Consider the following 15,351-nt stretch of genomic DNA (forward strand, 5'->3'; position numbering starts at 1 on the left):
ATTGAGGGCCAGGGCCTCTCTCTCCCCTCCACTGAGTACTTCTGCTGAATTAAGGGCCCGTCTGCTCTATGCTGTCACGGAGCTGAGACAGCACAGCCCCAACTGCAAAGTTTGAGGCATCGCAGGTGAGAAGAATTGGGCTGGACGGGACAAAGTGGGCGAGCACAGGTGGTGAGATAAGTTGAGACTTCAGCTGTGTGATGGCGTCCGCACAGGCCGGGGTCCATGTCCATGGGGCGTCCTTCTTGAGGAGTAGACGGAGCGGAGCAGTAGTGGCAGAATACTGGGGTAGGAAGCGCAGATAATAAGCCGTCATGCCCAGAAAGGATGCGAGGTGGGCAGGACTGAATGGCATGGGCAGCCATTGGATGGCCTCCACATTGGAGTGTAGAGGGCAAAGTCCTTCTGGGGTCAGGTGAAACCCCACAAACTCCACCTCAGATGCAGAGAAGATGCATTTCTCCCCATTCAGTGTGAGGTTATGAGAGGCCAGAGTGTCCAGTACCTGTGTCAGGCGTTGGTCGTGGATAGCAGGTGTTGGTCCATGCACCACTATGTCGTCGAGAAAAATGACCACTCCAGGGATACCAGCAAAGATAGTAGACATTATCTTTTGAAAACAGCTAGGGGCGGAGCAAAGGCCAAAAGGCATCCTGGTATAGCGGAAGACACCTGCATGCGTGACAAATGCAGTGAGGTTACGACGATCTGGGTGCAGGGGAACCTGCAGGTACTGTAGCCCTGGCGGAGATCAAGCTTGGAAAATGTCTTGGAGCCATAAAACTGTGAGGTCAGTTCTTCTGCAGTGGGCAGCAGGTATTTATCTGGTACCACAGCCTTGTTCACCGCCCTCAGGTCCACACACACTCGCAAGCCACCTGTTTTATTTTTGGCAATCACCAGATTCGAGATCCATGGTGAGGCGTCGACTGGTTCGATGATGCCTGCTTCCAACAACTTTGTCAGCTCTTGCCAGGGGAATGCGCCAAAGGGGCTGTATGACCGGGTGCGTGTTCGTGTGCAGGAGAGGTTGTTGCGTGAAGGCTGAGAGGCAGCCCAGGCCTGAAAAGAGCTGCGGCCATCGCTGTTCCCATGCTGAGCTGACCTGCAGGATCGGCGCCCCGCCGCTGTCCAGGAATGTGAAACCCAGGCTGGTGATGAGGTCCAGCCCCATGAGGTTAGCACTGTGCTGTGCCACCTGGAAGGTGAAGGTCGGGACGCATTTGCTCCCATGACGCACTGCACAGTTCAGGGAGCCAACTAGGGAGATCTTTGCACTTTCCACGGCTTATTGGACGTGTTTTAATGCAGGAAAACACCTTTTGGTCCATTTTCACTGGAATTACACTTTAACCTGTTCAATGTATTAGGCCTATCAGTAATTTCATTGATAATGTTTAAAATGATTTGCCAGTTTTATGCAAGTGTCTGATTTGTCGGATTTAGTGAGGATGTTATTTTCTTCATTATACTCCAGTGCCAATAACTCTGGCAGGGATTTTCAAATGATTGTGACCCAGGAGAGACCATTCTGGTCAAGGAAACAACAGGAGGACCAATGGTGAATAAATGATAGTGACTCCAACATTGAAGTTTTTAATGCATGGCCAGGCTCAAATCATATCTAGAAGATATATATAGGAACTCACTGGTCACCATAAAATGCACCTTTGCACTTAATGAACACCATTAACCTGCGGTGTCTCCCAAGGATCAATCCTGAGGCCTCTGTTACTTAACCTCTATATGTTTCCACTTGGTGAAATAGACCAATCATACAGACAAATCAGATCTCCTATCAAAGTCATGCCGATGACACCCAAATCTACTATTGCCCTTTTTCCCAATGACCACAGTCCTCTTGGGTCTTTCTGCCAAAACACTGACTGGACAAAAAGAGGACAGATTAAAGATTACATAACGTCACAAAATTACTTTTTTTTTTAAATTATATACACCTTACTTTAATGCCCAACTTCCTGGCATTCAATAATATACAAAAAAAGGAATTAGAGCAGAGGAGAGGTGTGTGTTGCTTTTTTACCACGCACAGTTTCGGCTTTACCAGCTATAACCATCTGATACGTGATTAAGAGCCCTCTTGAACAGGTTGAACAGTTATAACCACTCATTGCTGCATGTGGGCAATAATTTAACAGTAATAATGTTTATGTTAACCATGTGGGACTGTGCAAAGGGTCGCCATTATCAGTAAGACTGTATGGGTCTGTTCAAAACGGGCAACACTGCTGCCTTTTAAAATATCTAACTGGGGAGTGAGGCAGCAAGTGCGGTTCGAAACCGAAAAAACAAATTTTAAGATATCTTAGATTTCCCGAATAACGGTCATTTTTGGAGGCAGCATCGATGCACACATCATGCTCCCTCCTACCCATAATCCTTTGCGGCAACGTCTGTGAAAAGTAAACAAAGATGGCGGATGACATCGGTAATGGCTGCTGAAATATGATTTGTGTGGCATTATTTTGCTTAGATTTGTAGATTTGAGATGAGAAATAAACAATTTACTATCTGATTATACCATTGTTGTAACCATTAACGTCTGGTCTGATATATCACTAGCTTACGTAAGCTAATTGAGTTTAACGTCCGGCTTTTGCTAACGTCATACCGTAGTGTTAACCAAAGATTCTAGAGTGCTACGCTCATTTTTATGCATTTGAGATGCATAAAAGATGCATTTAATCTAAAGTCATATCTAGTGAGACAGCTCTCTATGTAGGGAGGGAGGGAGGTAGCAGGCAGCCGTCTTCGGTTTCGAACAGACCCTATGTGTGTATGTGTGTAGCCATCGGTCAACATGTTTTATGGAACTGCGGGACGGAGCTCAGAACCGATTTCTCAATGGGGACAATAAAATACATAAAATAAAATACACATTTAAAATCAAATCAACTACGTGTTCTAGAACTCACAAAGGTTATATTATCACCTAGTTATCCAAGCCCAACCAAGATGAAGAAAATAAAACATGCATTACAACATTGAAGGAAATGAAGGTGGCCACAAAGCACAATCATAAAGACATAATGACCCAATCTCCCCCCAGCTGCTGGTCCATGTTTGCGCTGAATGTGGTTCTTGAGGCTGACGTTGTGGTTGAAGCACTGCCCACAGTCCTGGCACTTGAAGGGTCTCTCCCCTGTGTGGAGGCGCATGTGGGACTTGAGATGGCCTGGTTGGTTGAAGGAACAGTTGCATAGCTTACAGCTGTAGGGCTTCACTCCCGTATGGACCAACTCATGTCTCTTGAGGTGATGGGGATCGGGGAAGCCCTTGTCACACACTTTGCAGAAAAACCTGCCATGTTCCCAGTGGGTCTTCCTGTGAGCGTTTCGACTGGAGCGATCTGCAAACCGTTTGGGGCACTCGGAGCAGCGGTACTTCAGGCTCTCCCCCTTGTAGGTCTCCTCGTGCTCCCGCTTGTCTTTTTGGAACCTGAACTTCTCGTAGCAGTATTGGCAGGAAAGCCCAAGGTCCTTAGTGTGCAGGTGACCGTGTCTACAGAGGCCTGCCTCATTGATGCAGCGCTTTCTACAAGTCAGACACGAGAGCAGCTTGACTTTGTGATCACAGACGTGCGCAGTCTGGCCATCGTGCCTGATAAGGAATTTGCCACAGTCGGGACAAAACTCACGTTTACCACCATGTAACTGTTCCATATGGATCTGTAGGCTGTACGGATCATTGAAGTAGACGGCATATTTTGGAGGATTCCGTCTCTCCTCATTGGCTGCACTAGTTTCCTGGTGGCAGCTTTTAGAGAACTCTACTTCAGATGTAGTGTTACGTTCCTGATCTCTTATGCTGGTGTCTTCTGGGCTTTCATTTCTGGTGCCTCCATGGTCACTGCTGCCCACAGAACCCTGTTCTCTAATGCTAGAGACTCCGTGGCTGTTGTTGCTGCTACTGCGGCTTAACTCAGCACCATCTTTGCTGGTTTTATGCAGCTCATCAAAGTTTATGACCCCTTGATTGCTAATGCTATTTGAATCTTCAAGACGATCATTGGAAGCAGTTTGTTTGTTACTGCTGTTGGCGTCTGGGCTGCATGCGTGTTCAGCTGCTTGGCTAACATCACAAGAGCTCTCTTGGTCTGCAGCAGTAGGGGCCTCTGGGCTGATGGTGTGTTGGGTTTGTTGGCCGTCTGTGCAGTCCAGCTCCTGGTCACCGACCTTGTAGCCACACTTAACACAGCAGTAGAGCTGCAGGTGTTTCTGCTTGAAACAGCGGGCACTTGCCTCCTCTCCACAGTCACAGCACCACGCAACCTGGAGAATATGCTCCTCCCCTTCATCAACACCTTCAGACTCCTCGCTGCTCGTCTCCATGAACTCTTCAGAACTTAGACCCCACTCTTCATCACGGTCCTTCCTTTTCCTCTTTGGCCTCTGTTTCTCCTCCTCATCATCATCATTATCCTCTTCCTCCTCCACCACCTCCACCTCCTCCACGTCTTCGGGTGATGGTTCTGACTCTTGAGGTGCCTATATGAAACAGTGTTATTATTTTTAATTAATTTGATTCAGAACTAAATGTGGATGTCCCAGCACCAAAATGGCTATACCATTATGAATATACCAATAGATTTACAAAAGTAAAATTGATTTACCATTAACAAAATTTCCAACATGAACGTCCCGTTTTTTAAAAAGCTTTGAGCCATAGCCAAGTTTTAATAGCATCATAGTCAAACACACAATAAAAACCCTGAGCCAGGCCAGGCCCTTACTTCATGAGAGGCTGTTGGGTCAGGGGGCTGGTGGTCTGGAGGATGGCTCGCCCAGTTCCTGGTGTTGCTACAGCTCCAGCACTGCTGCACCACATGGAAGACGAGTCCCTTGCGTTGAGTAGTGACACTGCAGGCATCACTGTAGCACCCTAAGCACTTCTGGAACAGCTCTAGCAGGCAAGCAACCTTTACAACGACATCCTCCATTAGGCCATTCCTTTAACAACACAACGGAGACACAACACAAATGAAATTGTGTAAGCAAAGAAAAATTCCACAAAGTCTTGGTCCTGCAAACTAAAAATACTCGTGGTTTCAAATACATGCAAGTCATAAGAAGAATAGCAGACGTAATGAGTCCTACACATAACGTAGTAAATTAATGCTGCAGAATAATACATTATTTTCCATCTTCCATAATTAAGTGTGCACTAATACACTGCGGTCTCAATGGCTTATCCCTGTGTTCAAATTATTTTATTGAAATGTGACATTATTTGAATGCATGTAAAGCTTACAATAAGATAAATGCATTTACCTGTCTAGCACGGTGGAGGACTTGCTCTGGGGCTCTGTAGGGTATAATAATCTAGCTTTAGTACAAATGGCTACCGGACCATTATGTGCAAATCTGATATATTTCCAATGGTGGGATTTCATATGTGAACCACACAAAAAACAACAACCACTCTGTGTGCTTTTCATTGAACTACAGCAGCAGGTCACCCTGATCTTCAGCAATAACACTCAAACATTGTTCAATTTATTCTACATGGATTTACCTCACAAATCTAAGCTCTCATCTTTGCCCTATAGCACAGAAAACAAAAATCTAATTTTATGTATGAGTCATTGATGTCGCACATTTAACCCCAAATCAGAAAAAATTGGCACACCCTAGCATATGCCTGTTTTAAACAGAATTTTTTAAACAGAATTTTGGGTCATGAAACGGAATATGCTCCCAGAAGGAAGAGTGTTGTAGGCCTGCACATGCTCAATTCGCATAGAATTAGGATAAAATGAACCAATTTCCTCTCACACACTTTCCTAATCATGGCGAAACAACGTGCACACTTTGGAAAGACGAGGAGACAAACTTATGTCTTGCAATCATGCAAATCTCATGGAGTTCATTGACGGGAAAAAATGTCGTAATAGTGATGTTTTTAAAAAGATTTGTGAAAAACGAGGCTGGCTATCGACGTACACCTGAACAAGTGAAATACAGGTAGAAGACCCTGAAGACGTTGTATTACAGTACGTGGGAGATTTACGTCATGACGTTGGGCGCCTATTTGTAGGCTGTGCCGCTGACTTATTCGGAGTAATGTTGATTGTTATGTAAAAAGGAATATTCTCAAAATGACATTCTATGTATATGTTTTGAGCAACATATACAGTCATCCAGACAATATTTTTTTCCAGGGAAGACCTTGAATATTTCAGGAAAAAACTATGGGCAAATTAATTCTGCATATATTTAAACAGTATTTCTCCATAGAGGAAGAGTCCATGTGCTAAGACCGGTCAAATTAGGTGCATCATGGAATGAAAGACATGACTAAGAACACCCAATACTGTTGAGCAACTGAAATCGTATATTGGGCAGTAATGGGACAACATTTTATTCTCAACACTCTAGCAACTGGTCACCTCAGTTCAACTTAAAAAAAAAAAAAAAAAAAAATGTTGCATCAAATTCAAAATGAACATATCCATGAAAAAGTCCAGATTTTCATTTTCAACATTTGATATGTTGTCTATGTCCTTTTTGCTGCTAAATATGGGTGTACGGTATGGGTTTAAACTTATTGGGTTTGATATTATCACATTCTGTTTTTATTTGCATTTTACACAACGCCCCAACTTTTTCTGATTTGGAGTTGTATTATGGATACATTCTTTACCCCACCTCTTAATTTCTTTGCGTGTTTTCCAGTGTTTTTAGCGCATTTCTTTTTTCTCTTTGGCCTCCGTTTCACCTCCTCCATATCATTCTTCCTTTTCTTCTTTGGCTTCTGTTTCTCCTCCTTGCCTTCAGATGAGGGCTCTGACGCTTGAGGTGTCTATATGAAACAGTGTTTTAAATCAATTTAATTAATTTGCCTTGTGTAGGATGATTCAGAATAAAATGTGGATGTACCTGGATGTACTAAAATGGGCACAGGTACATCCACAGGGCCCTAGTTTGAGAAGGGAATCTCCCGATCCATCACGGTCACTTCCACAGGAAATACACGAGGCTTTGGTTCTCAGTTACTGATGGTTTTTAGTTTATTCTTTAATAAGCCTTAAAGCTACATTGTGTAAGAATTTCTCCTGTCTAGCGGTGAAATTGTAGATAATAACCAATTGAATATTACTTTCAAGCCCCTCCCATTTAAGTGTGATTTAACGCCTATGGTAGCCATTTCATGCTTTTCACCAAGCCGAGAAATCTAGACGCACCCTAGCGGCAGCAAATGTAATTTGCAGCCAGGGTAGTCTAGCAACTCTCTGTTGGCTTGTGAGCTGGAAAATGAAACTTCTATCAGGCCAATCACATCGTGTATAGAGTCGGCGACGGACATGTGAATTCCCTGCTACTTGAAAACAAAGAAGATGGATGCTGCTGCTAGCGAACAGCGGTCTTTGAATTATGTCGAGTTAAGCTTTTTTTTAATTGGCAAAGTTTGATCAACTAGCCAACTAGCTCTGCTGGTGGGAAAATGCATGGGACTCATGAGTTGTAGCGCTATCCTATTACGTGCAAAGGAAATTTGAACTGTTTATCCCGTCCCTTGGATTGAGCACTGCCAATGGTAAGTTCCCAGACCCTACATCTTGATGTGCGTCTGGCTCGTCAGGCTATGTTTCACCTAGACTCTAGTTAGGCTACTGAAAATTTTATTTTACCTATGAGGCGTCCGCAGCGCACCTTCTAAAAAATAGCCAACAAGTCACCTGCAGATCACACTCTCCATTGTGAAGTTTTTCATAGATATTTTATTGTAGACCAGAACCATTTAAAGAATGTATGTATCCATACATCTCTAACATTAACTTAATATTGGTGATACCTTACAAGCTGGGTTAAATTGTAGCCTTTGGCTCCGAATCCTTTTCCCATTCAATCTCTATACAACAACGGAAGCGGAGCGCATACACGCGCTGAAAATCTTGTGCCATGCAATAGGACTCGTACATTTCATAATGGGGGCAGCCATGGCCTACTGGTTAGCGCTTCGGACTTGTAACCGGAGGGTTGCCGGTTTGAACCCCGACCAGTAGGCACTTTGAGCAAGGCACCTAACCCCTCACTGCTCCCCGAGTGCCGCTGTTGTTGCAGGCAGCTCATTGCGCCGGGATTAATGTGTGCTTCACCTCACTGTGTGCGGAGTGTGTTTCACTAATTCACGGATTGGGATAAATGCAGAGACCAAATTTCCCTCACGGGATCAAAAGAGTATATATACTTATACTTACAGTGTTTCCCATACATTGACTTATTTGTGGCGGCCCACCACAATATCAACACTGACCACCACACAATGATTTTCCAGGTTGTGCTAATTTGTTAAAAACTGTTGCATTCAAGTTAATTCTGCAAACCTACCACCACAAATATAATTCAATTCTGTGGGATCAATTCTTCACTGACTTATATACTTATACTATAATGTACAGAGAGTCTGGCCACTTTCCATTGCCAAGCATTAACTTCTTTGAAGGCGAGTGCTCTGTCAGTTTAAAACTATTGAATCTGCCCAGAGCCACTCTGGATCTGCCATAACCAATCGCTAACGTTTGGTTGTGACGTATTCTGGCTCAAACTAGCGCACAACCTCGACGTCATCGTTTTCAGCCACTCCCTCTGTTCGCTGATTGGACCTGCAGATTTTTGCAGGAGAAAATTGAGTGGAAGTACGTAGGAGGGCGGAGCCAGGTTAATAGGACTGCATTACCTGGAGAAAAATAACAAAACCATTTTTGTCAGATCATTGAGAGGTTTCAGATGTGCAATAACTATAAAAAGGCGTAGTGGCAGCTGTTTTGCTAGGATGTGGAATATTCCGCTGGTTGGTGCACACGCAAGTGTTGCGATTGAATGTCTGTCCATTCACACGGATTTCACTGGAGTAGATCTTGCACACAACTTCGGTAGCCTATGTCTCTTAGCTTTCCACTTTCATCAGGCAATATGTAGCCTATAATATGCTGTGTAACTGTAGGGCTATGTAATTTTATGTAGACATAATTAGTGTTGACATGAAATTGTAAAGACGAGTTGTTTGATGATATGAAAATGGCTGTTCCATGTGAAGTTTGTCATACTCAGGAAATGCTGTAATTTGTTAACACAGGTACTATCTGCCGTGTTCAGGCTTTGTATAAAAATATTGTTTCTATCTTTGGATGAAAACCATATCATATGAAGTAATATAGAAAACTGGATTATATTGAAGGCCAATTCCATGGAAAATTACGTTTTTTGTAACATCCATAACGGCAATAAAATGTGATGGTATGGTATGATGTGAATGATTACATGAAATTTGAGCATTTGCTATTTTTGGCTGAAGAATGTACATGAGAAAAAAATGCACAAAAAATGAATGTTATCATTCACATCATACAAATGCCAAGGCATTTCATTGGCGTTATAGATGTGACAAAAAGTCTATTTTCCGTGGAATTGCCCTGAACTATACAGTATATCTTAATGCATTCCGTCAAATCAAATATCCTATATGGCTTTAATAGAAAAAATGATTTGACGCATCGTGATGCATCTTGATTAGGGTGGCAACGCCAACCTCACGATTCGGTTTGTATCACGAGTTTTGACCCACGGTTCGATACAAACCTCGATTTTTCTTTTTTTGGAGGGGGGCTAAACATTTTATTAAATAACATTTCAATAGCCTAGGACACCAGATGAATACAATATAATATATAATATAATATATCTGTATTATTTTATATGCTGAGAGAATACTGAATGTCTGATATTTATGACAGCACACATTATGCAGATTAGCCTATAGCCTAGGCCTACTATTTCTATTACAACTCTACCTCTTTAATTCAGCTGTCTGGTTGAAGCCTGGAAATATTGTAAACAAAGTAGCATAGTTGGCTAGCTTGTCATAGTCTAGTGATTGGACTGTTCCGTTTCCCCGTGTGTGTTTAAGTTTCAAGGTAATACTTGTGCTCCTTGGGACAGGCCCTTTTGGGAAACATTGGTATTGAGATTATGGGAAATTTGCATCCAAAAGCTGAATGTAATTCAGTCGCACACTCTCAAATTTTGGTGGCAAAATGCGACCATTTGGTAGCAGTCTGGAGCCTTGCCTCTTGTCGCTGATCGACTTAGGACCGTGGTGGCCGGTGGAAATGTTAATGTATTGTCAATTGCAAGACTAGTAGCTCAGTGAAATGAGAATGAACAGAAGTTTTTGTGCAGGCGGGTTCTTTCCAAACTGAACTAAATGTAATGCATGCTTAGCTGACCTACCTGAGTAGTAAGACCATTACATAATGCAGAACATCTGGTCTGCAGCAGCACATTCAAAATGCTGCAGCACATCAGCCAAAGATGACACATACTAGCCTACCCTGTAAGTTACCCTTCAGTGAATTCCTAGATCAGCCAGAATTAATAGGACACTGAATCGGCACCTTGCCACCTTAATTCAATGATCCAGATCTACGTCCCCTCTCCACTGCGGTCCACAGTTTTATAGACAAGCAACTCCATTACCCTTAAAAAAGTTTGTATTTGCACAGCCACACACAAGCAGTGAGTGCCCAAACGGAAGATAATATTAGGCTTACCTCCACTCTGTCTGCAGCAGGTCTCTTCGCTCTTGGAACGGCATCTTTCTTTAGACGCAGGCGCTTTTGAGATGTGTCTTTGAAGTCATCTTCTTCAAAATGCTCGCTGCAAACGCGGTAATCTTTATCGCGAAGTATTGGTATGGGGGTTTGCGCATCAAGTTGAAGTACAAATAGCCACAACTTCAGTACGTTATGGTCAAAAAAAGGAAGACGGTGAAAGCTTAGGCACTTGTATTTCCTCATTCTATTGCCACAATTCGGAAAGACACAGACACGAACCATTCTTCCTTTTTCCAGTAGAGCTACACATAGACCTACTGCCGTTACACCAAGCGTGTTATTTCCTATGGTTATTTCCCTGACAACAGCTCCAATCTTCCTTCTGAAGTAGACGCTTTCCTCTCATATGTTTCCTCTTCCTGCAACATTCACGTGATTTCTAAACGAGACGAGATTTCTACGGAGCATCCAAAAGGACATTGTGGGAGTTTATTCATGGGTTTCTAATCTGCGCGCAACGTTTATTTAAATCTGACAGATTACCTGTACAGCTCATGAAAAAAAATAATCTGAAAGTATTACAATAAAGAGGTTATAATACAGAAATGTTGAAAATAGATTCAATAATCGTGTGGTATAATAATTGTGGGGTGTATCAGGGACGAGCAAGAGGAGGAGTACAGGAGCCTGGTGGAGGACTTTGTGCAATGGTGCAAACTCAACCACCTTCAACTCAACACTCCAAAGACCAAGGAGATGGTGGTGGTGGTACTTGATGCTTAATACCTTATACTTAATATTTGACCAATGGCTGTAACCCTATTACCTCAACCTATTCTTGCACTGATATAGTTTTTTTTAAATATATATTACCTTGTCTACATTATTCTCTTATATGTCCATATTTATTTTATGCTGGTCTCTAGATGTTATTCTTGCACTGTTGCACTTACTTATTTGCACCATCATCATGACACTCACTCTCATAGAGCAACTTACAATGCACACTGAATTACAGGCTCAGTCCCTGCCCTGTCATGCTTAATCATCCTTAAGCACACTATGTTGATTTTTGATTTAGTTTATATAGTATATTTAGTATTTAGTATCATGTTTATCTTCTACTGTCTCTATTGTACAGTAGAGTTTTTTTTATATGTATATTACTCTTTCTGCTGTAAGTGCATGTTGTGTGTGATGTCTGTATGCAACTGAGACCTTGAATTTCCCCTTGGGGATCAATAAAGTATCTATCTATCTATCTAATTTGAAATAGTTCATGTTTGCATTAATTAAGGGGAGTTATATGAGCAGCCCCTCCTCCAGGGCCCTGACGAACTCATGTGTGCAGGGTAAAATATGTAAGGGATACTGTATAGAACGCCGGTCATTATCGGAAAATAAGCCCCCTTCAGGACAAAACAAGGTCCTGTTCGCCCTGTCGGTGTGTTGGGTCCTCCTCACATGGAAGATCTAACGTTCCGTTTCAGTGACCAAAGTAGAACTGTTGAGAGAAACTAGAGGAGCGTTCAAATTCGCCAGAGACAGGAAAGAAAGTGCGCATTTAGGGCTTGTCAGTTATGGTAGTTTATAAGCCAGGAGTCTCCTATGAGGCCCCCGCAGCGCACCATCCAAAAGCCAACAATTTGTCTGCAGATCACACTCTAAAAGCATCCTCCATTGTGAAGTTTTTAATATTTAATTGTAGACCAGAACCATTTTAAGAATGTATGTAGCCATACATCTGTAACATTAACTTGATATTGCTGACACCTTACAAATATTGGCTGGGTTAAATGATAGCCTTTGGCTCCAAATCCCTAAACAAGAACGGAAGCGGAGCGCATACACTGCTCGCACGCAGTAAAATAAAGTAAAAGGGAAAAAAGCTTGCTCGTCTTGTTTGCCTCTGCACTCAATTGGATAGACCTAACCAATCAGAGCAATGAAATAGCTTACCTGTAGGAAGAACACATAAACTGTCCTTGGAGAGAAGATAGAGATGTTGACGGAGTACAAATATCTCGGTCTTATCATTGACCATAAATTATCCTAGGATCAGTGTGCTGGTCAACAACGCTTATTTTGTTTTACAAGTATTCTCTCCTAATGTATTGTATGCTGGTATGGACATTCAAAAATCACTCATAGGAACAAATTGGGGAAGATTGTTAAAATCTGTGGAAAATGCAATGGTAAGCAACATACCTGTACCAACTATATCTCACCAGATTGGCACAGAAAGCAGACAAGGTTTGCATGGATACAACCCATCCACTTTCAGTGGAGTTCAAGCCACTCCCTTCTGGTCATAGATATAGGCTACCCTAATGTCAGAACCAACCAAGCAAAAAACTCATTCATTCCCATGGCAATAACCCAATTTCATAAGATGTGGGGACTGGATGAATTTATGTGAAGTACTGTGCAGTAGTTTTATTTGTTTATGACATTAGGCCTTTTAGGGAAGTGCAATATGCTCCTTTTTACTGTATTCTATTTATTAACCAAATAACTTTCAGTGTCCCGCCGGCAGGACGGTTACCCCCCTCCCCCACCATTCTAAATCAATTGTATGCACCATATTGCTATGTAGCATAGTAATGTTATACACCATTTCAAAGCTTTGGCTCTTGGGAATCCAAAAATGACAACTTTATTCATGTACAATCTGTATAGTGCTTTACATTCTCAGATTAATTTTATTATGTCTCAATTAAATTTGATCCAAAATGCCCCCCTCCCCCTCCTCCGCTTTTGGTGATACCCTGACTTCTGGCTGCAGTGTAGCTGCAGCACAATAAGTAGATGCCTCATATTGGGTACTGAAATATTCACAAGAATCCATAGAAATTGAATCTTCATGTTGTATTATCCAATATTAGTTGTACAGATGTATAGTCTATCTTATACACACTCATTGAACCAACAAAGTAAATGCAAAAATAGAGACTTTTTTGTAATTATTCCATATTTTGTGTAGTCAGTCTATATCAGAACACCTGTCATACAATCTAAATAGTCCACAAGAAACCTCAAAGTGTTACCTTTCATTTGAGACCAGGATTATGCTTCTACACTAAGGGGTTCATGTGCAGTAAGCATTTGATTGTCAGTATGCATTTTGGATAACAAAAAGTCCTATGGGGAGTATCCATAGGCATTTTACAAAACGCATGGGCATACCTTGGCAAATAATAGTCTAAAGCACTCATATTTTCATTCTATATTGATCAACTTTTTGCACACAGCTTCACAAGACCTGGTGCTAGGGGCTCAGTTGTGTTTCTAAGGGATATCAAGTGACCTAGAGGGCTGAAATGTGGTCAGTTCAGAGATGCTTGTAATCCGGCAGAAAGAAAAAACTATATTCTAGCCTCTGTAGCTCTTTGTCAGTACATCACAGTTGTCTTGACTGCTTCCTACAAAAGCTACAGGTTCTCAGCTTTCTATAGAGGTTCAGCACTTGATGGTTGACCCCAAAAGAGGTGGGAACAATGCCCTTGTAAATAGGCACAGTGCAATTTCAGGCAAAAACTTGACATTTTTACTGATAACTATGTAGTTTTAATGTGTGTATGTTATGTGTTAGATAAATAGTGCTGTAGATGTCTGGTTCAATGTTTGTGTTGTTGACTATGTGACAATATGCCTGTACTGTACAACAAATTGCCTCTCGGGGACATTAATGTTTGCTAAATCTAAGTAAGCAACATTGTTTTCTTGTCTTTTAAAAAAGTTACTGTGCTGTCAATATCTTGTACACCACCCGATAGCGAAATCTAAGACAACGAAATACGTAGCAGGGTAAGCTATTTGGAAAAACAGATATTTCCTTTCCTTCATTTTAAAAAATAATTCTGTTCACACCGATGCTACAAACCTGTTATAAAATTTTTTTTATGCATGCCTAATTTAGGTGTATCGTAAAGTACAATCACAATAAAGGCATTCAATTCAATGTCTTGAGGTAATTTGGTCAGGGAGCATAATCAATTGATAAGAGTAATCTAAAAACTAAACAAAAAAAATTGTGCAAAAGTTATTTTTGAAAACAAGCCTTGTGGCATGTGTGGGACATTATTTTGTACACGGCACAGTTGGTTTGATGTGAGTAGGTCAATCGGTCAGGGTGCATTATAGATTTTTTTTTAAAAAAAATGCTAGAAAATCATTAAAAAAAGAAAAGTTGTTTGAACGTCAGCAGCTGAATCTTGAATATGTGTGCCTGTTTACGGTTTCCGATGGCCATAACTGGCAGCAGAGTGAGGTAGGGAGTCTTAATGTCTTTGACGGCCCAAAGCTTCATTCTAGATATACAGTGTTGGAAGTAATGCATTAAAAAAGTAATGTAATTACAGTAATGCATTGCTTTTTGCGGTAATGCAGTAATGTAAGGCATTACCAATACAATTTCAGTAATATTTTACTCGGTACAATTCTCAGTAACTGAAGTTACTTTGCTTTTTAATCCAAAATTGAGAAATGCTCAATTGGCACCAGAGAAGATTATCCAAGAATTAAAAAAGTCATCTATGCTGGTCCTGGAATTTGATTGCCTTGTTTAGATGACTGTAGCAAGGGAATTTGAGTTATCTCTGCCTTTTATGCAACAGATCTAACATGGTTAGGCTATACTTCTCATTTCAAGCAGTGAGAATAACTAAAATGTTGCTTTTACAGACAAAGATCGTAGCCATTATTCTCAAACTATTTGCATTAAGTCTACACCACTGTAAGTGAAAGGAAAGGCAACCAGCAATGATGAGAACCAT

The 15,351-nt window shown here is 41.6% G+C and overlaps 1 protein-coding gene across 1 annotated transcript; it reads right to left on the reverse strand.

Moving 5' to 3' along the window:
- Window positions 1–606: 606 nt before the first annotated feature.
- Window positions 607–11,022, reverse strand: LOC125299969 (zinc finger protein 543-like). Its single transcript, XM_048251463.1, has 7 exons — window positions 10,574–11,022; window positions 6,669–6,822; window positions 5,292–5,325; window positions 4,754–4,970; window positions 3,056–4,508; window positions 1,106–1,239; window positions 607–1,044 (listed from the first exon to the last, which is right to left on the reverse strand). Exons 1-7 carry the CDS (start codon window positions 10,856–10,858, stop codon window positions 607–609), a joined length of 2,715 nt encoding a protein of 904 aa, XP_048107420.1. The 5' UTR covers window positions 10,859–11,022.
- Between the last annotated feature and the right edge of the window lie 4,329 nt (window positions 11,023–15,351).

This window comes from Alosa alosa, chromosome 1 (genome assembly GCF_017589495.1).
Source record: "Alosa alosa isolate M-15738 ecotype Scorff River chromosome 1, AALO_Geno_1.1, whole genome shotgun sequence".
NCBI classification, from domain to species: domain Eukaryota; kingdom Metazoa; phylum Chordata; class Actinopteri; order Clupeiformes; family Clupeidae; genus Alosa; species Alosa alosa.

Coding starts and splice junctions, on each gene's coding strand:
- LOC125299969 (XM_048251463.1), bottom strand. CDS start 10,858: ATGGTTCGTGTCTGTGTCTTTCCGAATTGTGGCAATAGAATGAGGAAA. Junction 5,326..6,668: donor ACACGCAAAGAAATTAAGAG/GTGGGGTAAAGA, acceptor TATACCCTACAG/AGCCCCAGAGCAAGTCCTCC. Junction 4,971..5,291: donor TCCTCCACCGTGCTAGACAG/GTAAATGCATTT, acceptor GTGTTGTTAAAG/GAATGGCCTAATGGAGGATG.